Genomic DNA, 25,372 nt, shown 5'->3' with positions numbered 1-25,372 from the left:
CTAAATATCTAGGTTCACGTGACTGGCAGGAGCTGTAGGCCAGGAACAAGAGCAAGGCATCAGGGCAGCAACAGGCAGCTCTGGTCAGCAGAGCCAGGCCACACAGCAGTCTTAGAGTCTTCTCCTTGCCTCAGGGGCCAGGGAGCAGGACTTACTCGTGTTGTTGTGGGCACACCCTGGTTTCCAAGCCTGGTCCCACCCCCACCCCCCACCCCCAGAGCCAAAAGCTCCTGTCACATACCATAGCGAAGCCAGTGAGGTCCCTGCAAGGGTTATGCCCTGTGACAAGATTCACCATACAGGGAAGCCCAGATTGCATCCCATGTTCATGACCAGTCCTCCTGGCCCTGTCTACCAATCTGGGGTCATTTTTTACCACAGGCATTATTTCGTGGTACCACATCTTGATCAGATTTCTAACTTATTTAGAAAGTTAACCTCAAGTCAAGTGGAGATGTTGCCAGGTCCAGAACTCAGGGGAAAGGTCTAAAAGCCTCTTTCAAAGGGATCCCTGTGGAGAAGAGCCCACCCCAACCCATCCAGCACACAGTGTGTGGGCACCAGGCCGAGCCCGGCGGGCAGCTTACCTTTCCCGCAGGCCTGCACCAGGCCGTACCACTCCCCACAGCTGTTGCACAGCAGGGTGAAGGCGGTTTCGTGGTGGCCCGTGACCTGGCCCGGGGCGCACACATACAGCAGCTCGTCTCCCATCTCCAGGCCTGTGCGGCCCTGCAGGATGGTGTGTGGGAATGAAGGTGGGTCTCCACACGGCTTATCTGAGGAAAAGGAGTCACAGTGAGCTTTCCCAAACTATGGAGGAACTTTTGCAGCCTGGGAGAAAATAAGGTTAAAAGCAATTCTCCCCTCCCTGGGTCCTGCCTATACCCTGAGCTGGGATCACAGGGGCTATTTCCTCTTCACTCTGGCATCCCCAGAGCCTGGACAAATGCCCGGCACAAAGGAGGCACTCAGAAAGATACTGGCTGAATGAATACATGTGCTACAAAGTGCTACAACTTTGTATTTTGAAATTGCCGGGCAACATTAGCCTCTAATGTCTCCTTGAAAGGAAGACCCAGAAACATATGCCTAGCAACAAGCTCCTTTTTGTCTTACTTACCTAAGTGAACAGGTACTCTGTCAAAAAGCTAAATGTGGGACACCTTGGTGGTTCAGCGGTTGAACATCTGCCTTCAGCTCAGGTCATGATCCCGGGTCCTGGGATCGAGTCCCGCATCAGGCTCCTTGCAGGAAGCCTGCTTCTCCCTCTGCCTGTGTCTCTGCCTCTTTCTCTGTTTCTTTCATGAATAGATAAATAAAATCTTTAAACATATTTTTTAAAAAGCTAAAATGCTACAGATTGTAAAGTGCAGCAAAAGGTGCCTCGCCCTTCCCCCCCCCACCCCCCTGGCCACAATTCTGACAGTGACACTGTTACCAGTTTGGTCTATACAAGTAAATACAGATATAGGTATAGACAGACACTAACATACATGCACAGTTAGGTAGGCATAGACAGGTATGAATATGACATGATCTTATTTATGTTAAAAACCACATACACAGGTATTACTGATACCTGCTTTTTAAAAAACCTAGTTTTTAGAGCAGTTCATAGCACAATTGAGTAGAAAGTACAGAGAGTTCCTATACATCCCCTGTCCCCATACATGCACAGTCTGTCCAATTAGCAACATTTCACACCACATTGGCACCTCTGTCACAATCTTCAAACCTACATTGACACCTCATTATCACCCCAAGTCTGCAGTTTACATTTGGGCTCCCTCTGTGGGTGAGTGCCATGCTTAGATGTGAAGATGGAGAAGAGCCTGTGCCTAATCCCTGGAACCTCTGTCAATGCTTTGCCCTCACGCTGGCCCCAAGAGTCACTTTTGGGGCCCAGGTTTCCTTTTAGCGCCCCTGTTCTTTTATTTATTTATTTATTTATTTATTTATTTATTTATTTATTTATTCATTCATGAAAGTCACACAGAGGAGGCAGAGACACAGGCAAAGGGAGAAGCAGGCTCCCTGTAGGGATCCTGATGCGGGACTCGATTCCAGGACCCGGGAACATGACCGGAGCTGAAGGCAGATGCTCAACCACTGAGCCACCCAGATGTCCTGTTAAGTTCTAGTTCTCCTATGAGAATGTTTTTTACTGGTACATATTTTTATTTATTTGCTGGAAATGAGCCTTTTAGGAATGAATGTAGACTGGTTTGTATTAAGACTAAATAAATAAATAAATAAATAGTAAACTTGCAAATTGCTTACGAAAGACCCAAGACTTCAGTCAGCAAGGGAGCCCCTAAGGTGAGGGGGGAGGGAATCCAAGCTTTCCTGCTTCTGCATTGATTAGGAGCCCTGGGGTGTAGTTCATGTGAGACCCTTGGATTCAGAGCTCTGTGGGGCTGACCCTAACACAGAGCCCAGGCATGCGGAGTAACACTCTCACTGGTATTAGCTGGGGGAAGAGGTTAATGGTCACAGAGCTAGGGCCTGAGCCAAAGGTCAGACTTGCGCCTCAAGGTGGGCAGTGGACGCTCCGGCTGTGGCCTGAAGCGCCTCCCTACTGCATCCTCTCAGGTAGTGACCTAAATGTATACCATTTAAAGTATACATATCTTAGTGGGAAAGCTTCAAATGTCCCACCATTAAGTTCGACGCTAGCTGCAGGTTTCTGGTAGATGTTCTTTACACAGTTAAAGAACTCTGGGGTCTTCTGTTCCTAGTTTGCTAAGTTTGATCATGAACGAACATTGTTTTTTTTTCAAATGTTTTTCTGCATCTATCAATATGATCACATGCTTTTTCTTCTTTAGCCTATTGATGCCATGGGTTATATTCATTAATTTTTGAATATCTGGGCTAAATCCCACTCAGTTCTGATGTATAATTCTTTTTCATGTATTACTATTTTCAAATTGCTAATGTTTTATTGAGGATTTTTACATTTATATTTATTAGATATTGGTCTGTAGTTTTATTTGTAGTGACTTGTCTCATTTTGGTATGAGGGTAATGCTGGCCTCACAGAATGTGTTAGGGAGTATTCCCTCTGCTTCTAACTTCTAGAAGAGATTGTCTTAACAACTGGTATAATTTCTTCCTTAAATGTTTGGTAGAATCTCTAGTGAACTCATCTGGGTTTGGTGTTTGGCAAGGTTATTAATTATTGATTTAATTTCTTTCCTTACACACTGGGCTAAAAACTAGAAGTCTGTTTCCCCCCAATGTTCTAGAGCTTTTTCTACATTAGTACCATTTTTTACAAAAATTTTTATTTATTTATGATAGTCACACAGAGAGAGAGAGGCAGAGACACAGGCAGAGGGAGAAGCAGGCTCCATGCCAGGAGCCCGATGTGGGATTCGATCCCGGGTCTCCAGGATCACGCCCTGGGCCAAAGGCAGGCGCCAAACCGCTGCGCCACACAGGGATCCCTAGTACCATTTTTTGAAAGGCTATTCCATAGCACATTATTTAGTCATTACGTAGACATTTTGCTGATTCTAAGGTTTCACTATGATAAACAATTCTACAAAATGAACGGCTCTGTGTACATTTTGGTACATACTTTATTAAGATAAACTCCTAGAAGTGGAATTGCTGCATTAAAGTGATGTGGTGATGCTTTTTATTTTATTTTTTAAATAAAGGAGATAGTTTTTATTTTGAATTTCCTCTTCTAGTTTTATGTTGGAAAGGAAAGCTTTTAGTCCGTATGCAGTCAAATCACCTAAGAAGCATATCACTTAAGCAAGAAAAGATGAAGACAGAAGACAGAACTTGTGTTTTAAGCCACCCTGAGTGGCCTGTCAGCTTGTAATTTTGGTAGCACTTTCTCAACGAGAGTCATTGCTATGCATGTTCTTTAAGAGAACAAGAGATTTGGAATGAAAATGGTGTGGTTGCCTTTTAAGGATGCTGGCACAGAGTGCTGCATTTTAACCCAAACTGTCTTGGCTGTGTTGCCCAGGAGATCAAGTGTTTGTTTCATCTATGGGGCAAGTAGGGCCAGGCAGCCATCTGAAAGTTGCCACAAATCCAGGGGTCCCCCCGCTGAGCAGAGACTCATCATCACTCAGTCTGAGCAGGGCATCCTGAAAAGAATGGACCAACTCCTCAGTCAAGCAAGGCTGGCCTGAGTTTCAGCTAGCACCTAGGGGCAACGGCCTCCATCTCTCTCTCCATCTTCCTTGGCTGGCTAGGACTCGTGCTGGACACCCCAATTTCTGTCCTCTTACCAGGACCTAATTCTAGGAAACTGGAGGCTCTTCATCAAACATTCACTATCAAAGGACCAGTAAATACTATCAGTCTCACACAGCTCTATCTGTAGGACACAATACCAACTCCTTGCAATGAAAATCCAGGAGCAGAGTAACTGTTCTCAGAGAGCATAAAGGGGAACTTCAGGCCAAATTCACATCCTACCAGATTCATGGGATCTTCTCCCTCGGAGTTAATTTCTAGAATGGTACAGGCTAGAATCTAGCTTGGGAAAACCACAATCATACTCCTGAGAGTCTGCGTACACAGACCATATAGTTCTGAATTTCCCACAAATGTTCAAGACAGGAAACACGCTGCTTCTTAGGTGGTGTGATTTCAGAAACTCTAGGACAACAGTTGTATGTGTTAACACAACCAAGTGCATGCCAAAAGCACCACTTATGTCCAGGCCCAACTTGAATTAATTCCTTTCATTAACCTTCCCATCTTAAACCTCACAAGGGAGCTCTGAAAAAAAGCTGGCTATATACCTAGATCCTATTCTCTTTAGAATAGGATGTAAGTTTAGAAACTTACATTTGGGCAGCCTTTACTGCTACTTCTCAATTATTCTGCAGCTAGGAACTGTGGTTTGGGAATTTCTCAGAACCTAAAGCTGGGTTTCAGCCATTTGAACATAAAGAGCAATTTCTATTATTTTCCCTTCAAAGAAAAGAGATTTTATAAAAGATCTTGTCTATAAAATAGTATTGATAAACAACTCATTTGCCAACCACAGCTTCTGATAACCAGTTTCCACAGGATTTAGAACTCATATAAAAGTTGATGCTTTTCTTTTGAAAAATCTTAAACTTATAGCCTCTCACAATTTGCAAAACCAAGATGCAGAAATCCTGACACAAATGCTTGACCTTGCTTCCTTCCTTTTGGTGTTTTCTAAGCTATGTGAAGAAGCTGTCTTTAGTGTCCACCTGCCCAGCTCCCTACAACCCTACTCACCCCATATACAATTGGCACTGCCCTCTCTCTTCTGTCCAACTTTATTGTTAGTTCCCAGGCTTTCCATATCAGTGTTCCTCAAACTTGAACATGATCAGAATTACCCAAAGGCTTGTAACACATACACACCCCTTCTCACAGAGACTGCTGTGTTTTTGAGTTTCTAACTCAGTAGTTGGTCATGGTTAGGGCCCAAGAATTTGCATTTATAACAAGTTCCCAGGTGATGTTAACACTACTTGTCCAGGGACCATTCTTGGAGAACTAGTGCTCTAGATAAAAACCTACCCTCAAAAACAGGCAAAACTGATATATGGTGATGGGAATCAGAACAGAGATTGCTTTGGCTCTGCTGGAATAAGGAGGGGCAGTGAATCTTTGGAAATAGGCTCCAGGGAACTTTATGGGGTGAAGGAAATGTTCTGTATCTTGACTTGGTGTTGATTACACAGGTGTAGACATTTGTCAAAACTTATCAATCATAAGGTCTGTGCATTTTGTTGGTATAAATCATACTCCACAAAATAAGTTAATTTAAACAATATCTCCCCTTCAGAAAAACTGCAACTTATTCAGCATGAAGTATAAATGAGTAAAAATTATTCACAACCTCTCCCAAGGGGAACTGAATTTGACAAGGACCGGTGCCTTAGGGGAGTGGTTTCTAACTTGCAGACTTTCTAAGCGGGGAGTACTGCAAGTGTGTGGGCAAGTTTATATGCAGTTAAATTCTATATCAATCGATACATTTAAATCAATTACTGTCACATGGAATCTATGTGATATCAGTTCCTGAGTTTCCCCTGGTAGAAAATAATTTTTAAATGTTCTAGAATAAAATGAGATTTGTGATATCCAGCATTTGCTTTAAAATATCTCAATAGAAAAAAATCTCAGTGGGGAAAAACACTGGAGAAAATAGATAAAGTCAAATTGGCAAAATATTGACCTTGAAGCTGTGTGGCAGCCAGATAAGGATTTGTGATACTATTCTTGCTACTTTTGTGGTTGTTTGGAAATTTTCATGGTTAAAGTTTTAAAATTATCCATATAGGTATTTCTTACATAAGCCAGAAAACTTGAAAAACTCACAGGGAAAAGAATACCACAGGAAAAATAAAAATTCTCCTTGAATTTCACCAATGATAACCATTGTTAATATGGGTTTTGTTTTCAGTTTTGCGCACACATGGTATTTTGCCACGTGATGATATAACTGTTTTCTTTTGTAGCTTTTAATTTAACATAATATTATGATATTTTTCCCCATCAACAAATATTTGTACTATTTATTGTTGTTATTTTTAGAAAGGAAGAGCGAGGATCTTAATCAGGCTCCGTGCCCAGCACAGAGCCGACACAGAGCTCCATTTCACAGCCCTAAGATCATGACCTGAGCTGAAATCAAGAGTTAGACATTTAACCGACTAAGCCACCACCCAGGCACCCCAAATATTTGTATTACTTGAATTTACTTGTAAATGACTATATATTATTCCATTTGTATGGACTTAACCATATGGACTCTCCTATTAGATATTAACATTGTTTCCAATTTCCCTTACTAAGTAATGAACACCTTAGTAACATACTTTTGTACTTACCCATGATAATTTCCTTAGAATAAAATACTCAAAATAGAATTGATGCGTGAAAGGGCATATGTATTTTTGAAGCTTCTGATAGGTTGTGCCAAGTTGAATATGAGTGTTTTAACAGTCTATACCCTTCAGTGGTATATAAACTTGCCCATTTCTTCTCAGTACACCGGGGACTACCATCTTTGTAAACTTTGACAATTTTATGAACCAAAAAGTGATTTCTTATACTAACATGCATATCTTTGAATTGGTAAAAAGAGTTGAATATTTATTGACCATTGTATTTCTTAAAAGTATTTCTCTATTATGGTCTTTACCTTATCAATCTACAGGAGATTTCCATATATCAGTACAAGAGTGAATTGCTTAGCTTCCCAAATTCCTAACCAATCACAGTACTATCAATCTACCCAACCTTCTCCCACTGACTGGAAGTCTCACCACCTCACTACAGACTTATACTTAGGCACACTGGGTCTGTTTTGGTGCTTCCAGCCTTTCATATTGACATGTTTATCTATTTGTGTTTCTCTACAGTGCCAAATGATTTTATTTATTATAGCTTTAAAATGTGTTTTGATATCAAATATGTTTGATATCATTCCTCCTGAGTTGAGGAATGGCAAGAAGTTAGTAAAACTGAAGTATAAAGTACAAGGTAGGCAGGCAGGGATGAGTTTATGGAAGGCCTTTGTGAACCAGGAAGTCTGGAATTTGTCCAGTGGAGAAGGGGGTACAATTAAAAACAGGAAATAACACAATCCCCTTGGCACCTTACAAGGAGCACTGCTGCAGGGTAGAGAACGGATTGAGGAAATATCCTGGAAACTGAAGAGCCAGTCAGGAGGCCATTTGAGATATCCAGGAGAGTAGGGCAGGAACTGAAGTGAGGCACAGATGGCAAGACCCAGATGGATCTGGGAGACGCTGAGAAGGAAAGTTTTTGCAGAATTTACCACTGAAAAGTTCTGGGAGTAAAGGAGAGGATGGGGTGAGTGTGTGTGTGTGGGGGCGGGGTGGTAAGCAGGATAAGGGGGATGAGCACAGGGCAGGACCAGTGGAGTTTGAAGTTCTAAGAGAAGCACCCATAAGCAGTTGCATGTATGGAATCTGGGGCTTAGTGGAGAGGTCTAGGCTTAAGAGAATGATCTGGGATTAATGAGCATTTAGATGAGAATTGAAGCTACTGAAATGTTGAGTAAGTAGAGATGAGGCCCAGGTGAGAACCCAGGAGGTGAGCAGAGAATGAAGAGTTTACCAGGGTTACCACTCAGCCAGACAGATACAAAGAAAACCCAAAGGAAGTCAAGGGAAAACATGCTTCAAGGAGCAAGGCATGGTCAGGTACTTAAGGCTGCAGAAAGAGCAAGCAAAATGCAGGCTGAGACGCAGCCTCTACAGTCATCCACAGGGAAGCTACCAGTACCCTTGGTGAGAACGGTGTCACTTCCGTGATAGGACAGAAGCCAGGAAGCAGTGGGCAGAGTGATGGGAAGTGAGATCATGAAGACGATGAACATAGAGGAATTTAGGGCCATGAAGGAGAGGAGAAAGATGGGATGGTACCTAAAGGGATATGGAGGAGCTGCTCAATGAGAATATGAATTATTTTCTAAACAGTTTCAAACTGTTTCATTTGCTCTGACAGCTTAAAGTAATTCCCTCTCTTTTGACATGTTGACATTTTTTGTCTTTCTTGGTCATTCTTTCCTGCTTGCTTATTCCCCCAGCTGACCAGTGGTGTGCTGGTAAATTCTAGCAACAGGCTCGTGGCTGGGGGATGGTTCTGTTGAAGGAAGGGGGAGGAGACTGTTGTTGTGTAGGCAGTTGACCATGTCTGATGCGGCACAAGGTCTTAGCAGACAAGGTCTTAGTGCAATTTCTGACACACAGTTCTCAATAAATTATAACTATAAAAAGAGCCTGAAATAATTAAAGATGGGCAGAGAAACTGATGTATGAGGATGTTCAATCATGGTATAATAAATAATACTGAAATGAAAACCAGAGAACTACCAAAATGTCTAATGAAAGGAAAATGTCTAATTTATGGTGTGTTCATATAATGCATTGTCATAACAGCCATTAAAAAGTCATCCTTTGGGGCATATGCAGTGTCATGGGAAGATGTATATTAATGAGTGAAAAACAAACAAACACAGACCTATATATTGTCCAGAAAATCCCAATTTGGTGAACTAAATAAAAATGCAGGGTAACCAGGGCTGATGCTTAAGTACTTATCTCAGGGTAGACTGATTATAAATGATGTGAATTTTCTTTAGACTTTCTATGACAGTGACCACCTATTCATGTTTATAATTAGAGAATATATTAAAAATGCACATGGACCTAGTGACACCCATTTCCTATGGTTTTTAACAGAATTAAATGACCTCATGTCTTGCCTAGTTCCACTACATGCCTGGAACTTACTGGGGACATAAATAAAAATGAGTTCCAGGGGTGACTGGGTGGCTCAGTCAAACATCTCCCTTCAGCTCAGATTATGATCCTGGGATCCTGGGATCAAGCCCCACATCAGGCTCCCTGCTCAGCAGGGAGTCTGCCTCTCCTGTTCCATCTGCCTCTCCCCCCACTCATGCTCTTTATTGCTGTGGGACCCAAGGAATTTAACAAAAACCCCCTACCCCTGGACAAGCAGAGCAGGACTAACTCCATTTTGTTCTGCACCAGCCACCTCCTGTATCACCCCCACATGACCTGCTTATTGCTCAAGGCACTCCCCCACCTTAGTCAAGCCACTGAGCACACCCTTACTGGAAACCCGCTCATATAGGAATGGGGAACCCCTAACCGCCAAAGAATAAGTGGGAAATATCAGAAAGGGAGACAGAACATGAAAGACTCCTAACTCTGGGAAACGAACTAGGGGTGGTGGAAGGGGAGGTGGGCGGGGGGTAGGGGTGACTGGGTGATGGGCACTGAGGTGGGCACTTGACGGGATGAGCACTGGGTGTTATTCTATATGCTGGCAAATTGAACACCAATAAAAAATAAATTTATAAAAAATAAAATAAGAATAACAATAGTACTTCCTGCGGGGTTGTTATGTTAGAGTGAACTCAGGTAACACAGTGGGTGTTAAATGGGTGTTAGCTCTTAATATTCTCTTCCTGAGGTCAAAATTTGGAGGCATATGCCAAGTCCTGATTAGAGTTGCAACCTCAGGCTAAATGGTGGAGATGGATGTATCAGGCTAGACTGGCTCTTGGGACCTGCTGCACAGAGGAGCTTGGAAGAACAGGGATAGGAGTATGCTTGGGTAAGAGCTCCTGTATGCACCTCCTAGGAGCTGTGTGACCAAAGACAATGGCCAAATCTCTCTGTTCTTCAGTTGCATCACCTGAATAAATAGAATAATACCCTCCCTACAGTACTGCTTTGAGAATTAAGTGAGATACTATATGCAGGACGCTCTGGAAGAAAGAATTTTGGAATTCTAAAGCTATTCAGTATTTTTTCTTGTTCTCTTTTTTGTTTTATTAAGTATTATTTACATAAATAAAACTTGCCAATGGGCACCTGGGTAGCTCAGTGGTTGAGTGTCTGCCTTTGGCTTAGGGTGTGAGCCCGGGTTCCTGGGATCAAGGCCCCCCGCGGGAAGCCTGCTTCTTCCTCTGCCTGTGTCTCTGCCTCTGTGTGTCTCTCATGAATAAATAAAATCTTTAAAAAAAATAAAATAAAACTTGGCAATTCTAAGTGTACAGCTTAATAATTTTTGGTAAATGTATACAACTGTGTAAGCACCACCACAATTAAGGTATAGGATAGCTCTCCCAAACATTTCCTCCTTACTCCTGGCCTTGGACACCCTCTGAAACCCCAAACCAAGCAACCACTGTTCTATATTCTTTCACTGGTAGTTTTGCCTTTTCTAGAATTTCATTCAAATGGAATAATATAGTATATAACATTTTATGTTTGGCTTTTTAGGTTAGCTTAATGTTAGTCATCCATGTTTTACCTGTCCTAATATTTCATTCTTTTCATCGCCAACTAATAACCCATGATATGGATACACCATAATTTTTTTATCCATTCCCCAGTTGATGGACATTTGGGTTGCTTCCGGTTTTTGGCTTTTATGATAAAGCTGCTAGGCATATTTGTATACTCATTTTCTGTGTGGTCATGTTTCTCTTGGGTCAATAGCTCAGCATGGAATTGCTTGGCTATATGGCATATGCATATTAAATTTTGCTCAGTGTTTCCAAAAGAAATTATGGGTTCCTTTATTGGAAATAGTGTGACATCAAGGTGAAGAAACCATGCACTATCACACTGTACTGTTAGAGTTTGTGTGCAGCTAGCTACAAGACAGTCACGGCTTGTACTTGCTAGGTTTTACTCTGTGCCAGGCTCTGGGATAAGTGATGTACTTGCTTGGCCTATTCTGTCCTCTTGACATCTCTATGTCATGAGTTCTTATATTATTCCCAAGGCAGTTAAATGATTGAGCCAAGATTTGAACCCAGGGATCTGGGTACAGTCTAACCACTGTGCACCACCATGCTCAATGTGCTGTCTCCCTTGAATACAAAATGGTTTAGCTTTGTGCTCAATTAACTTTCTTGTCATAAACAGAGGGCTCAGAGCACTTTGTACAGTTTGAAGGTTCCCGATCTCCTGTTGGACTGCATACTAGCAGCCAAAACAATCTTCAGAAATTTTTGCTCCCAGCTGAAAACCTTGCAATGGTTTCCCATTTCCCCTTAAAACTCAGCCCAATGTTCTTACCCTTGCATAGCCAGCTCTTTTCCCCACCTCTCTAGCCCTGACCTCTGTCACTTGAACAATATAGGTACACTGTTCCTCAAACACACTAAGTGCTTTCCTGCACAAAGTATATATATATTTTTTTAACAACATAGATTAGGTCACACTATACGTATTCTGAGACCTGTGTAATATGTATTGGAAGATTTTCCATGTCAGAGGTCTCACTCCATTCTATCTGCTATTTCTTCCTTCCCTTCTCCCTCTCCCACCTACTTTTCCCCTTCCTTCCTCCTCTCTCTCTCTTGTGATAGATCACTCAGTACAGTAGTGTTGAAAGTAGATAGTGAAAACATCTCTTCCCCTAGATCAGCACTTTCCACTGCTGCAAGGCGATCACATTCACAATTTGGGTATAAGAGGTAGTTCAGGCAGTTCTGACTCTGCTCCAAGGCCTGTGTGGCCCCCCAGCTACCCACCCCCTCCTTGGCACAGCTGTGTCAAACCAGTCCCTCCTAAGTGTGAAGTCATGCATGAGTGCTGCTCCTTCCATTAAACACTTTTTTCTACAAGCGCCAGGCTGGCTCGGTCTGTGGAGTGTACAACTCTCTATCTTGGGGCTGTAAGTTTAAGCCCCACATCAGGTATAGATATTACTTAAAAATAATTTTTAAAGTATTTTTTAAAATTTAAAAACCGAAACATTTTTACCTGTAAAGTACACCTGAAACTCTTAGCCTCTACCAACAGAGGGGAATGCTCATGTGTGCCTTATTGAAGGGAAGTGTTAAGAGGAAAAGTCCAAATGTGTGTAAGTTGATGAGTTACCCAAAAGTCACACTTGGAGAGCTAGGTGTGTGGATTTGAGTCCCCACATCTGGGAAGGCAGGCCTTTAAATGATCTTACTATTGAGTAAACCAAGGCAGGGCAGGCCTTGATGCACAAAGGGAGGTGCCCAGGAGAAAGAAGAAAGCAGCTCTGCAACCACATTGCATGTGAATCAGAAATCCTGGTGGCTTTGATTACAGGTTCCCAAGGAGGGAATGTACTTGAGTCAAAACTCTCCATCACAGTCAATGGGATCCTGGCTGCACTGAGGGGCAGCCCAGGCCCACCTCCCCTGAGCCAACCCGGTAGCCCTGCATGTTCCCTTGGGCACACAGGATCCTCGCCCTGCCCCGAAGTTTCTCTCCGCTCTTCCTCACTAATGAAAGATGAGACATGAAGGGCAGGGAATCTACATTATTCATCCTTTTCAAGCATAAACAGAAGTGCAACTGGAAATCAGAGACCCCAACCAAACATTAGACAGAGATCTGGTTCCAGGAGGAGGGCTGCCCACCTACTGCTGCTCCTCAATGCCATGCTGGCTGCCTGGGCAGCATCTGCCCCTGTGGAAGGCCAAAGAAGTTGCTAGTTCCTGTGTATACTGGGTGACAGAGCAGAAAACTTGGGCTTTGGAGTAAGAAAGACCTGCATTCGAATCACTGCTAACTATGGCTTAGGTGGTTTGTCACTGTGTAGGCCTGTACAAGCTGCTGGAGGATTGAGAGACGTATTATAAACCCTTCTGATGATATCCTATAAGTGTTCATGTAGCCTTTGCTCCCCTTGGAGTACACCTTGCTCTAGGTTCTCTTTCTCCAGAACTTTCTCCAGGACACTCTGGGAGAGCTAATGACAGATGGTCACTAAGTGACTCTGACTGGTCTAGAGGCTGCTGTGGAACAGTGCACAGTTAAGTGCCTCCAAGAACCCCTAGTGCAAAGTTGCCACTGGAGTGCTCAGCTCTGGGAGCTCACGTGTGTGTCTGTGAGGCAAGACTTTGGGCTCCTCCTCACAATGCATATAGGCACAGTCTCCCTACATGCACCAATGGGTTCTGAGTGCAGCTGCAGCTCTTCTGAGTAGCAAGGAAGCAGAGAAGTCTGTCAGATTGCTGGTGCCTATAGCCCCAGGTCACAAAGATCACAGTTATCTACCCCAGGGGTTAAGAACCCACTGGCACAATTTCTCTGGCTGCCCAGACACCTACCATCCCTGGGAACTGGCATCAGGACTGTTCTAGCCTAAGTTTTTGGAATGGAAGACCTCAGTCTTGGGAAAGCAAGACCTGATGCTGTCTAGGTCTGGAGATGTGCGTGGCAGAGGAGGGGGCATCACTGCTTACCTGCTGTGGGGACCTCAGTCCTGCCCTGCTGCTACTTGGGCCCCCAGGGGTGTACTGAACCCAATTCACTCCCTGAAGCACTAGTACAATGGCTCTCCCAGAGCTAGTCTCCCTGGAACCACTGGGACCTATGCTTCAAGCTGTTGCCCCACCTGTTCTCTCTGTCTGCAATGTCTTCTCTTCCCTTCCCTAACTGTTATCCCTTCAAAATAGACTCCTTTCAATTCTACCTCAACGGTCCCCACCTCAGGAATCTCCCTAATTACCCTCCTTCCTTTGTGTCATGGGAACACATTCATTTTTCACTTATTCATATATATCATCATCAATTCCTTGAGGGTGGTCATGGGTCCTTCCTCTCTCCCTCTCTCAAGCACCCACAAGTCTTTTTGCTCTCAAAAAGGTGAGCATCCGGCTCTCTAGTTGATGACACAAAGAAGGAATAATTCCTTTTCCGTTTTTAGGGAAATACAGGCAACAGTAAAGTATGCAGGGGAAGTGGCACTCAGGTGAGGTGGGCTGGTGGGAAGCGCAGTCAGGCCCAAGGAGGAACAGAAGCATACTTGACATGGAGCCTTGGGGGTGCCACAGGGAGAAGGCAAGAGGAGACTCCAGACCCCATGCAGTTGACCCCACAGACAAGCCACCAAGAGAAGCAAAGCCAGAGAACACAAGTGGAGGCAACTTATTTCATCAGCATCTAGTTGGTTAAAAATAACTTCACTTATTAGTTTAAGTGAGATCACCACAGGGCTGGAAATTCACTGTCAGTGAAACAAAAATACTGGAAGGAAAATGAGAAAAGTCTACATTCGTGATGAGCTTTATTTCAAAAGAGAAACACAGGAAGGAAGCTGCCTGGATATTCCACAGGCTCTGTTTTCCTTCTGGGCTCTTTACGAGGCACAAGCCTGCCATTTTTGGAGTTAACACGCTACATTCTTCCCATCTTGCCAAAGAGAAGCAGCAGTACAGAGTTCAGGCGACCTGAGGAGATGATCCTGCACAGGCACGCACGCTGAGCCACACTTCACCTACACCTTCCTTCAGCACACAGATGTCCCTTGTTGACGGTGCTGTCAACAAAGGCTCCACTGAGGAAAAGCAACGCTCCTCTGAGGTGGGCGGAGGGCTGTATGGGAGTGGTTTACAAGCTCTTTCCAAAGGATGAAAGGCAGCACTGAACAGGGACTGACTCTCTCTGAGTGACTTTGGGGAATCCATCTTGCTTTTCCAGAATGTTCGAGAGAGAACAGCCCTCCAACCCAAATCTCCTCTCGATATGCATACCTGAGTCCTCTTCATGGCTCATCTGAAGCCTCCTCATAAATCAGGCCTGTAGGACCAAGATTCCAGTCTTCCCCATATGAACTCATCCCCATTGAGGTGGAGGTGAGGGGAGGCCACTGGAGGCTCACACAAGCTGCTCTTGGAGGCAGGGCTCTGGAGCACTTTGACTCTAATGAGCCACACATGGTGGCACTGCTCCTCATATAGGTGAGCAGCTGTCATGAACTGGCTTCCCATGTTGGTTCCCACGATTCAGACTGTTTTTGTTTTTCCTATTGTTGTTTTTGGAGCAGTACATAGACCGTTCTTTGTTGGAAGTTTTTCATTTTTACATAATTTCAAAATTTCAGAAAGGTTGTGAGAATAAGGATTTCCCATAAAACCATTTATCCAGATTCACCAATGTGTTTTCATTTTGCCCATTTGCTTTATCACTCATCTCTCTCTCTCTCTCTCTCTCGATAGATGGATAATATAGATATCTATTTATACAGAGACAAATATGTATACACCTATATCTATACCTGTAATTCTTTTCTGAACCATTCGATAGTGAGTTGTAGATACAATGTCTCCTCATCCCTAAAACCTTGGTACACATTTCCAAGAACAAAGATAATTTCTTATAGGCCTGTAGTACAGTTATTACACTATTATCTAATTCATAATCCACATTCAGATTTTATCAACTATTGCTATTTTTTTTCTGGTTGGGGATACAATCCCCAATCATGAATCATATTTTGTATTTTATTATCAAGTCTTTTTGGTCTATTTTAATCTAGAAGAGTCACTTTGCCTTTCTCATCCTAGATATTTTTTAAAGCCATTTTGTAGAATGTTTCTCAAATTGAGTTTGGCTCATATTTCCCCCTGAGTAGATTCAAGTTATGCATTTTTGGCAGAAGTACCACTGAATTGAAGTTGAGTTTCTCTGAGTGCAGTATATCAGAAGGCACATTATATAAGTTTTGCAAAAACTCAATTTTGGAGTTGCTATCATGGCTTTGAGCTTGGTGCCCTATAGAATATGAATAAATGTTTCCAACCTCTGGCTTCATGCACTATAATTGAGGGCAAAAGGGGCACACACTTGTGTGGACATAACCTGTCTCAAGGCCTGTGAGGTGAAAAGCCCAGGCTATCTTGTTGGATGATGATAAACATATAGCTCGGTGACCCTCGGCACCCTGGCCAATAGCCACCAACTCCCAGAAGCAAGGCCACCTAGACAGCAGCTGCCTATAGACTCTGTAATGAGTCCAGCCAAGACCAGCAGAAAAACACAAACTGCTGATCCAAAAAAAGTGAACTAAATAAACAGTTGTTTTAAGCCACTATGTTACATATGTTACATGGCGAAAGCTAACTGATACCTCTTGTTTATCAGGGAAAATGAAGACTCAGAAACCCCACATATTCATTGAAATCACTGAAGAAATAAGATCATGTTCTTTTCCCTCTGGCTCTGTCCTTTCTCTCTCAGGTCTGAATTTTGCCTATGTCTGGGACTCAAAGGATCATTTTAATTAACTTACGTGGTTTTAGAAAACAAACCATGGATATTATTCTCCCAAAGCCTTACAGAGCAAGGCCACATCATTCAGTAGCTTGACAGGGTAGATACCAGGAGACTTTCTCAACACACTCTTCCATAGCAATGAGAAAATGAAGCCTTTCTGGAGGAAAACGCCACAGGAACAGAGAAGCCTGTCACTGATAAGCATCTAACAAGCACCAGCCAAGGCCTTGGGCTTCACCAGACTCCCTCATTTCCCAACTCTTCTGACCTCTTCCCCAGAGATTAGGATTGGATGCCTCTAGGATACAGCCTGAGGGTATTTCTTACAAGTTCATTTGGTATTTCTCATCATCAGAGAGGTTTGGGAAACTCTACATTAAAAAGTAGTTTTCAAACTGGGCTATGTGTTAAGATCACTAATGAGCTTTAAAAAACCCTAATGCAAAAACAAACAAACAAACAAACAAACAAACAAAAACCTAATGCCCAGAACATTTATATCTGAATCTTTAGGACTGGCACCCAGGAATCAGTATTTCTTAAAACTTCCCAGAAGAGACCAGTATACAGCCAAGGAGTACTTATGCTGATTTCTAGGCCTGAAGAGTAAGTAGCTGGCTTTCTTTCCATTTGTATGGACATTCCCTTTCAACAGCATGTGTTTCTGATGAGGACGGTATACTGATTTCAATGCATATGAAATGCTGACCTGGAGACTCCTTTATGGCTTTCTTCTTGCCACTGGGCTGATTTACCAGAGGGAAGCTGAATTCCCCTTCCTAGGAGAAGTTTCTTAAATCCTGTAAGTTTCCTTTTGGGGAAAAATGATTTTTTCCCCCTTGTTAATGTGCCACCCACCATGAAGAAAGACTGCAGGACAGGCTGTATCAGCAACTGTAGGAGATGCTGTCAAGGGTTTGCCCCATATTGCCTAGATACCTTTGCCATTTCCATGCACAGGGGTTCCTGGTAGGTGTCTGTGCATCTTTGTTGGAGGGTGGCACTCAGGCTACTGGAATCCTTTGCCAGCACACATAAACCAGAAGTGCCTGGGAATATACATCTCCCTGACATTGGCCCCTAATCAATGACTAACAGTGCAGTGGTGTAAATACCCCTGCTCTCTCACCTCTGGACAGAAAAACTGGTGGCCTACACTGTCTCCAAAGATCTCCTGTAGGACTGAGCCAAGATTTGTCCTCACTGTCACTGTGGACTTCGTTTAGAACTGCACCACCTCACCGTCACTGTGGACTTTGCTTAGTACTGCACCACCACTCAGTCTGCTTCCTTTCTCTGCCCACTACCCCACTGCCCTATTGGCTTTTCTTTGGAAGATCTCCTCATTCCAAGGTCTGTCTCTGGGGAATGCAACCTAAGACGGGGCCACCATGCGCAACCTCCAGAACCTTTGCAAAGGCTCTGGCACTAACCTTCATCCTTAATACAAAGTGCATTGTATGTGCCACCGGGAACTGGGTTGCCTTCAATTCTCACATCAACGGCTCTCGTGATTTGCTGTTCATCACTCTCCTTGCTACACACGGTTGTCCTGAAACAGACAAAGAAAACACTGTGCTAGGAGGACCAATGGAAGATAGGAAAGAACAGTTCTTTTCTGCTGTCAGTTCTGAGTCAGCAGAGATTTTCCTGAGTTAGGATCTTTGGCTGAAAGCATCCATAGGGAAGTACTCTCCCCAAACAGAGCCCTATAATCAGGAAGACACAGATGATGCTTCAGTTGAGGCCACACATATCAGTTCAAGAGGTAGAAGCAGTGCATTGTTGACCTTTTCCAGTGTGTGTTTATTTCACAAAATGCTGCTCTTCTTATCAGTTCCTTTCTTCTTGCAGGGGTCTATTTTTTTCTGTTCTTTTTAATATTTGTAAAAAGATTTTACTTATTTATTTATTCATGAGACACAGAGATAGTGGCAGAGACATAGGCAGAGGGAGAAGCAGGCTCCTTGCGGAGAACCTGATGCAGGACTCGATCCCAGGACCCTGGGATCATGACCTGAGCAGAATGGCAGATGCTCAACTGCTGAGCCACCCAGGCGCCCCATGTTCTTTTTTATATTTCTGAAAATGGATCATTACTTAGTTCAGAAACCTTTAGCCTTTTCTCTTTTCTATCACCAGCACCTAAATGTCTGTCTTACATTTCCCTCTAGGTTCAGCTTTAGCAGCATCTTATGAGTTTGAGTATGTTATAGTTTTAATGTCATTCAGTTCTACATCCGTGCTACTTAACAAACCATAACTTATGTTTGTCCCATAACTTATTTAGGGCTATCTTTGGCAAACTGCAAGTAGTAGGATTTTTTTTAAATTATTGTTTTCTAAAGGGAGCATCTTATTTATTTTAATCTAATTTAACCATAGCTCTTTGAATTAAAATCCGCCGTCTTTCTATTAGTTCTGCACATCCTTTCTTTCTCTCTTGTCTTTCCCCTCTTTTGATTGTTTGAATTCTTTTTTTTTTCTTTTTTGGCATTCTCTTTTTCATATTGGTCTAGGAAGTTATATATTCTCTTACTATTCTTTTAGTGGTTATGACTTATTAATATTTAATATTACTTTTACCCTCTTCAACAGTACAACTTAAAAATACTTAAAATACTATGTATTAACATACTTAAAATGCATTTTTAAAAATATTTTTAAAAGATTAGATCCATCCATTATCCTCTTAATTTTAGTTATTATATGTTTCACTTCTAGAGTTTCCATACAGTTTTTTCATAGTTTCAGTCTTTGGCCAAAATTCTCCTTATTGTCTTCTGTATCTTTGAACATTTGAAAAAGTTAAAGTCTGCCAATGCTGATATTTAGAGTTTCTATCTGCTATCTTTATTCTGGTTGTCTTATTTCCCTGTGTTATTGGTTATTTTGTATTGTGTGACAAATCCTCTCTTTTCTAAAAGTTTTTTTGTGGAAATAAATTGCCTAGGATAATATTATCCTCTTCTAGAGAGTATTTTAATAATCAGTTCTGAAGCTATCTGGAACACAGGAGCTCCAGTATCATCTCAATCCACATTCATGGGTCCTGAGGATTTTAAGCTATGCTACAGCTCCTATGAGGGCCTATATACTTCTAGTTTACTCTCACTCCTGGGCTATAGCCCTGTAACGTCCCAGCCCAAAGCAAAGGACTCTGCAGGCCGTGTGTAGGTTTTGCCTACACAAAACCTGAATTCAAATCTCTGTCCTAGTCCTATTAGGCTATCTATATTGCTTCTGTTTTTTCAGTCATTCTTTAGGGAATCGCAAAAGCTTCTAGAAGGCAAGTGGCTCCCAATTCTGTATTTACACTCTAGGCCTCCATCCTTCTCTGGATTTTTGTGTACACTCAACATAAATTCATAGACATATAGATCAGATCTACTATATGTTTACTATGCCATCAATTGCAAGATGTACCATTCATATAATAATTGATTTTCACTGTGGAGGGGGGATGGCTGTGTAAGAAAGACCCACAATGAAATGTATATAGTGATGATCAGATACTTCTTGGTTCCAGAAATATTAAAATAGTTTTATTTTTAATATGTTGTGTGGTAAATATATCAAATAAGGATGTTTGCTACAATGAATATCATCTCAGCAATGTAGACATCTACTAATATGTCCTAACACTTTACAGCAAACCCAGAGAGGGTGGGCCTTTCTGAAGACCTGAGAGACAGAAGCCTGGCCCCAAGCTGACTCTTCCAAATTCCTGAATACCCTGGTTACCTGATGCAATTATAATAACAGAGTTATGAGAAGTATCCACGTTTGACTACACTGTGTGCATAGGACTATTTTGTCCGTTCAGGAACCTGGTCGTAAAATGTCAGGCAGAGAGGGTCATGGTTCCAGAGTCACTGAAAATCTTCAGATGTAGCCTGGTTGTCTTCTTTATTCAGCTGCTGCTTCACATGTGGCAACACTGGAGATGGAAGTAAGCCTGGTTGTGTGTGTTTTCTATGGCCATTGGCCAGTCCATCTTCAGGGTTATTATCAGCCAAAGTGGTTGGAGCCCATTTTGCTCTTTCACATTCCTGTGGCATGAAGGAGACAGTGGAATGGCTCCTGCCTTTTCTGAGTATGACTAAAGAAACAGCAGAACTAATGGGTAGTTTTCTCCCAGCTGGCCAAGAATCACTTCTCTACAAGAATTCCTTAGGTCAGGAACTCAGGGCGCAGTGTGTATGGCTGGTCTCTACTCTCTGATGTCTAGGGCCTGAGTTGGGAAGACTCATAGGCTGGTGAGAACTCAACATCTGGGGGCGAGAATCATGTACAGGCACCTTCACTCACATTTCTAGCAGCTAATGCTGGCTATGCCCTGGGATGCCGGTGGGGGCTATTGGTAGGGACACCCTTGCAGGGCAACTCCCCATGGCCTGAGCTTCCTCATGCCATGGCCTGCTCAGGATAGACAGATGTCTTACATGATATCTCAAAAGTAAGTGTCCCAGAAATCTGGGCATGGATTTTTCCAATCTAACCCCAGAAGATACATGGTATCAGGCCTGCTGTGTTCTACTGGCCAAGGCAATAGGAAGCTATCCCTAATTCACAGAGAGAGGATACAGACCCCACCTTTCAATGGGAGTAATGTGAAAGAATCTGTGGCCATACCATTCTCCTAGTCATATGGATGTAGCTGAATATCCACAGAGAAAAAAGAGATAAAGAATATGTACTAGCTGAGGTGGGGGAAGAGAGAGAAACTCACTTTCAGCTTTATATGTATCTGCATTATTTGAAAATTTTTTACAAGCATGTATTATTTTTGTAACTTAAAAAGGAAATTCAAAATAACAAAGGGGAGAAAAACTGTGACAGAACTCCACAAAAATGTTTTTATTTGAGAACTCAAAACACGAATGTGCTGGAAGCCACTGCCTATTGCACTCTGCTGATGCTGGCACCTCAATAATACAATTACTGAGCTCCCTTAGGAGCCCTGGTGGGGTCGCAGGGGCAAATGGGAAGAAGAACTTTCCCCAGCACACCTGACTTACCCCAGGGTGCCATCCGCCAACCAGCCCGTTGTGCACACTGCAAAGGCACAATCCTGGACCACCCTCCGCAGCTCTTCCGCAGACACCAGGTGAGCTCCCCTGCTCCTGCAGGAAAGCCGAGCCACCTCCAGTTCTAGGCCATGAGAGCCATTCTGAGACTCCAGCACAAACAGCTTCCCTGTGTGGGGACAAGCATGAACACAGGCTTACTCCAGGGGCCATGGGAATTTAACCTCACTGTCTGGTGGCAGATACCTGTCAGAACAGGAGTTTCCCGCTTGCCTGAAGATCTGAGCTCAGCACATACCCCACTGCACTCATCCCTGGGACTAGAGGATGACAATAACTTTGGTGTTTTAATCTGTGTTTTGCTCCTGCCTTCTTTTTAAAAAAAATTTACCATCTGCCCTGGCATGTTTATCTGGATAAGCCCTTCAAATCTTCCTTTCTCAAAGCTATTTTACAAGCATCATGTGGTAAGGCTCAGTGTCCTAGGCTCCCCTGAGTTGGGTCAGTTGGTGTCTGGGGCACTGACTTACGTCTCAGCTCTCCCTTCTTCTGCCTGCCTCAGCCCTAGAGTGACCCCACACATAGCTCTCCTCCATTCCCTTCTCTCTGTCCTATTGTCTCAGGACGTTATCAGGCCCTTCCCACAATGAGTTCATTTGTGCCTGCTGCCATTTCTCCTGGATGGGGCGAGATAGTGAGGCCATGTCGGGTGCACCGTGGCTTCCTGCAGTACATCAATATATGGGCATGTAGCGGGCCTCAAAAAATGTGTGACAGATGAGTGGAATGGGAACATGAATTCAGGCAGCAGTGGAAGCTGAGGCTGAAAGCAAAAGAAAGCTTTAGGTAAGAAAATCACAGTGGAGGAGGGGAGCACCGTGGTCCCTAGCAGCCTCCTGTAGAGATGAAGTAATGCCTTAGATAACCTGACCAAGTTTAAGGTAAAAGCAGGGGAGAAAAAAACCCAGTCAGAATGAGATACTTCATTTCTGTCCAGTAGCAAAATTATCATAATATAATAATTTAATTAGAATCATGTCAACTGCTATCAACTGCAAAATACTTCAACTGTTTATTAACTGCAAAATAGCTATAAGAAATATAACAATTCCTCAGCCTCGCAACCAAAGTTACAAGAAAAACACAAAAATGTTCCACAACGAACAGCTCTGTAGGTGAATGGTCCTCCCTTAGACTTGGTGCCAATGTTCAGTACACAACCTGAACAATAGTACTTGATGGCCTTGCCTGGAGAAGCGTATGCCCCAAGACACTTTTGTATTAATAGCATTGGCCTATCTGGAAAAAATATATTATGAAATTTAACTAAGGTATTGACGGCCAAGCTCCTGAGCAAGAGGGATAAAAATGAAAGCCCAAGGCTTAAGAGGTAGGGAATGTGATAGACCTCTCCTGCCCCCTCCACCACCACTGCATGCACACATAAACACACAAAGCTTGGACCCTGAAGGGTTAAACTCTCAGAATAAGCAAGAACAAGGATAAACAATATTCCCTCCCCTCATTCACAAGGGATTGTTGGAAGAGTTATCTTGGTGCTAGGAACCCAAGTGTTAATCCTCATTGGGAATGGCAGTCCTAACAAAAACTGGCCTCAAAAATACTGTAAGCCATGAATTTAGCTTAAAGCGGCTTGAGATTGACATTTATCTAAGACACCTGGTAGGAACAAACATAAATCTTGTCTGGAGAAAAAAACAATCTTCATCTTACGCTTCAGGAGATCCCACGCAAATATTTTTTCAAAGGCGATGACGGGGTGGCTCAGTCAGTTAAGCCTCTGCCTTTGGCTCAGGTCATGATACCGAGGTCCTGGGATCGAGCCTGTGTCAGGTTCCCTGCTCAGCAGGGAATTGGCTTCTCCCTCTCCCTCTACATCTCCTCCCTGCTTGTGCTCTTTCTGTCTCAAATAATTTTTTTTAGAAAAAGGATCTGAATAGACATCTTTAAAGAAATGGCCAATGAGCACATGAAAAGATGTTCAACATTATTACCCAACAGAAAAATGTAAATCAAAACCACAATGGGATATTACTTCATATCCACTAGGATGGCTACCATCAAAAAGACATATTTTGACATAAGTGATGGGAAGGATGTGGAGAAAATGGAACCCTCAAACACAGCTGGTAGAAATGTAAAAGAATGTAGCTGCCTTGGAAAACCATTTAGCAGTTTCTCAGTTAATAGCAGTTTCTCATAGAGTTATTATATGACCCAGCAATCACACTCTTAGGTGAATACCCAAGAGAACTGAAAATATATGTTTATATAAAAACTTCTGTATGAATATTCATAGCAGCATTTGTTTGTAATAAATAACTTAAGTTCATAATTGTAAAATTGTGTTTATAATGGTCAAAAAGTAGAATCCACCCAATGACCATCAACTGATGAATGGGTCAACAAAGTATGATATGAATATTCATACAGTGGAATGTTATTTGGCAGTGAAATGAAATGAAGTGCGGATACATGCTGCAAATGGATAAAAACATTATGCTAAGTGAAAGAAGCCAGTCTCAAAAGCCCACACACTGTATGATTCCATTTACATGAAATGTCCAAAACAGGAAAATTCATAGAGACAGAATGTAGTTGTCGAGGGCTTGTGGGGTTGAGGAGAAACAAGGAGTAAATGCTAACGGGCATAGGGTTTATTTTGGGGCAAAAAGATGTTCTAAAATTGTACATAGTGATTCATAACTCTGTGAGTATGCTAAAGACCAATGAATCACACACTTTAAATAGGCGAATTGTACGGCGTATGAATCATATTTCAATAAAGCTGTTATTAAAAAAGGCATAACTAGAGAAGGACAGGTTCTGTTATGATAGTTATTTCATGAGTAATATAAAAAAAATTTAAACACTTAAATAAACAACTCTAGACTGTAAGAAGGCAATATTAACAAAACTATAGGGAGAATTGGAAAAAATCCACAGTGCTGATAATAATTTCAAGCACTATCCTTCTCAGTAATTGATAAAACAGGAAAAAAATAGGAAAGAATATAGAGGATTTAAGCAACAAAATTAACACACTTGACATAAGGACCAATGCACAGTATTTGCAAACTATAGAATACATATTCATTTTTTAAAAGATTTATTTATTTATTTATGCTAGACATAGAGAGAGAGAGAGAGGCAGAGACACAGGAGGAGGGAGCAGGCTCCATTCCAGGAGCTTGATGTGGGACTCGATCCCGGGACTCCAGGATCGCGCCCTGGGCCAAAGGCAGGCGCTAAACCGCTGAGCCACCCAGGGATCCCCTACATATTCATTTTAAACACACACAGGACATTTGTAAAATTCATCAAATACAAGACAAATCAAAAAAACATTTGAAGACTCAAATCATACAAAGCATATTTTTAAGCCACAATGCAACTTAAAATCACTTGATTTATTTATCAAATACTTATACAGTGTTTACCCATAGGCCAGGTATTATTTAAATTGCTTTACAAATAATATTCATTAAATCAGTTCTTATAACAACTCTACGATGTAGGTTATCCCTATAAGTTATCCCTATGTTATAGTTAAGATTTAGTATTAGTGATTTGTCTAAGATCACACAGCTGGGATATAAAACCAGGCACTGATCCTAACCACTGTATAATGCTGCTCTCAACAGCAAAGTAATAATTAGGAAAAGCCCCTTGTGCATGGAAATTACAAAATATACTTCTAAATAAAGCATGGGTTCAAAGAAGAAACCACAATTGAAATAAAACATTTTTATGTGA

At 42.4% G+C, this 25,372-nt stretch overlaps 1 protein-coding gene across 3 annotated transcripts in view; it reads right to left on the bottom strand.

Moving 5' to 3' along the window:
• SUSD5 (sushi domain containing 5) overlaps positions 1 to 25,372 on the bottom strand; it is a 91,649-nt gene that overhangs the window by 28,240 nt on the left and 38,037 nt on the right. For all 3 annotated transcript variants that reach the window (XM_049099796.1, XM_049099797.1, XM_049099795.1), the window contains 3 exons: positions 21,587 to 21,764; positions 17,999 to 18,117; positions 588 to 776 (listed from right to left, as the gene is read on the bottom strand). In XM_049099796.1, coding sequence (XP_048955753.1) covers positions 588 to 776; positions 17,999 to 18,117; positions 21,587 to 21,764 — 486 coding nt within the window. The remainder of the gene's footprint in view (positions 1 to 587; positions 777 to 17,998; positions 18,118 to 21,586; positions 21,765 to 25,372) is intronic.

Source organism: Canis lupus, chromosome 23 (genome assembly GCF_003254725.2).
Source record: "Canis lupus dingo isolate Sandy chromosome 23, ASM325472v2, whole genome shotgun sequence".
Taxonomy (NCBI): domain Eukaryota; kingdom Metazoa; phylum Chordata; class Mammalia; order Carnivora; family Canidae; genus Canis; species Canis lupus.
Note: the sequence above shows the minus strand (reverse complement) of the source record. Positions and strands in the feature narration are given on the sequence as shown.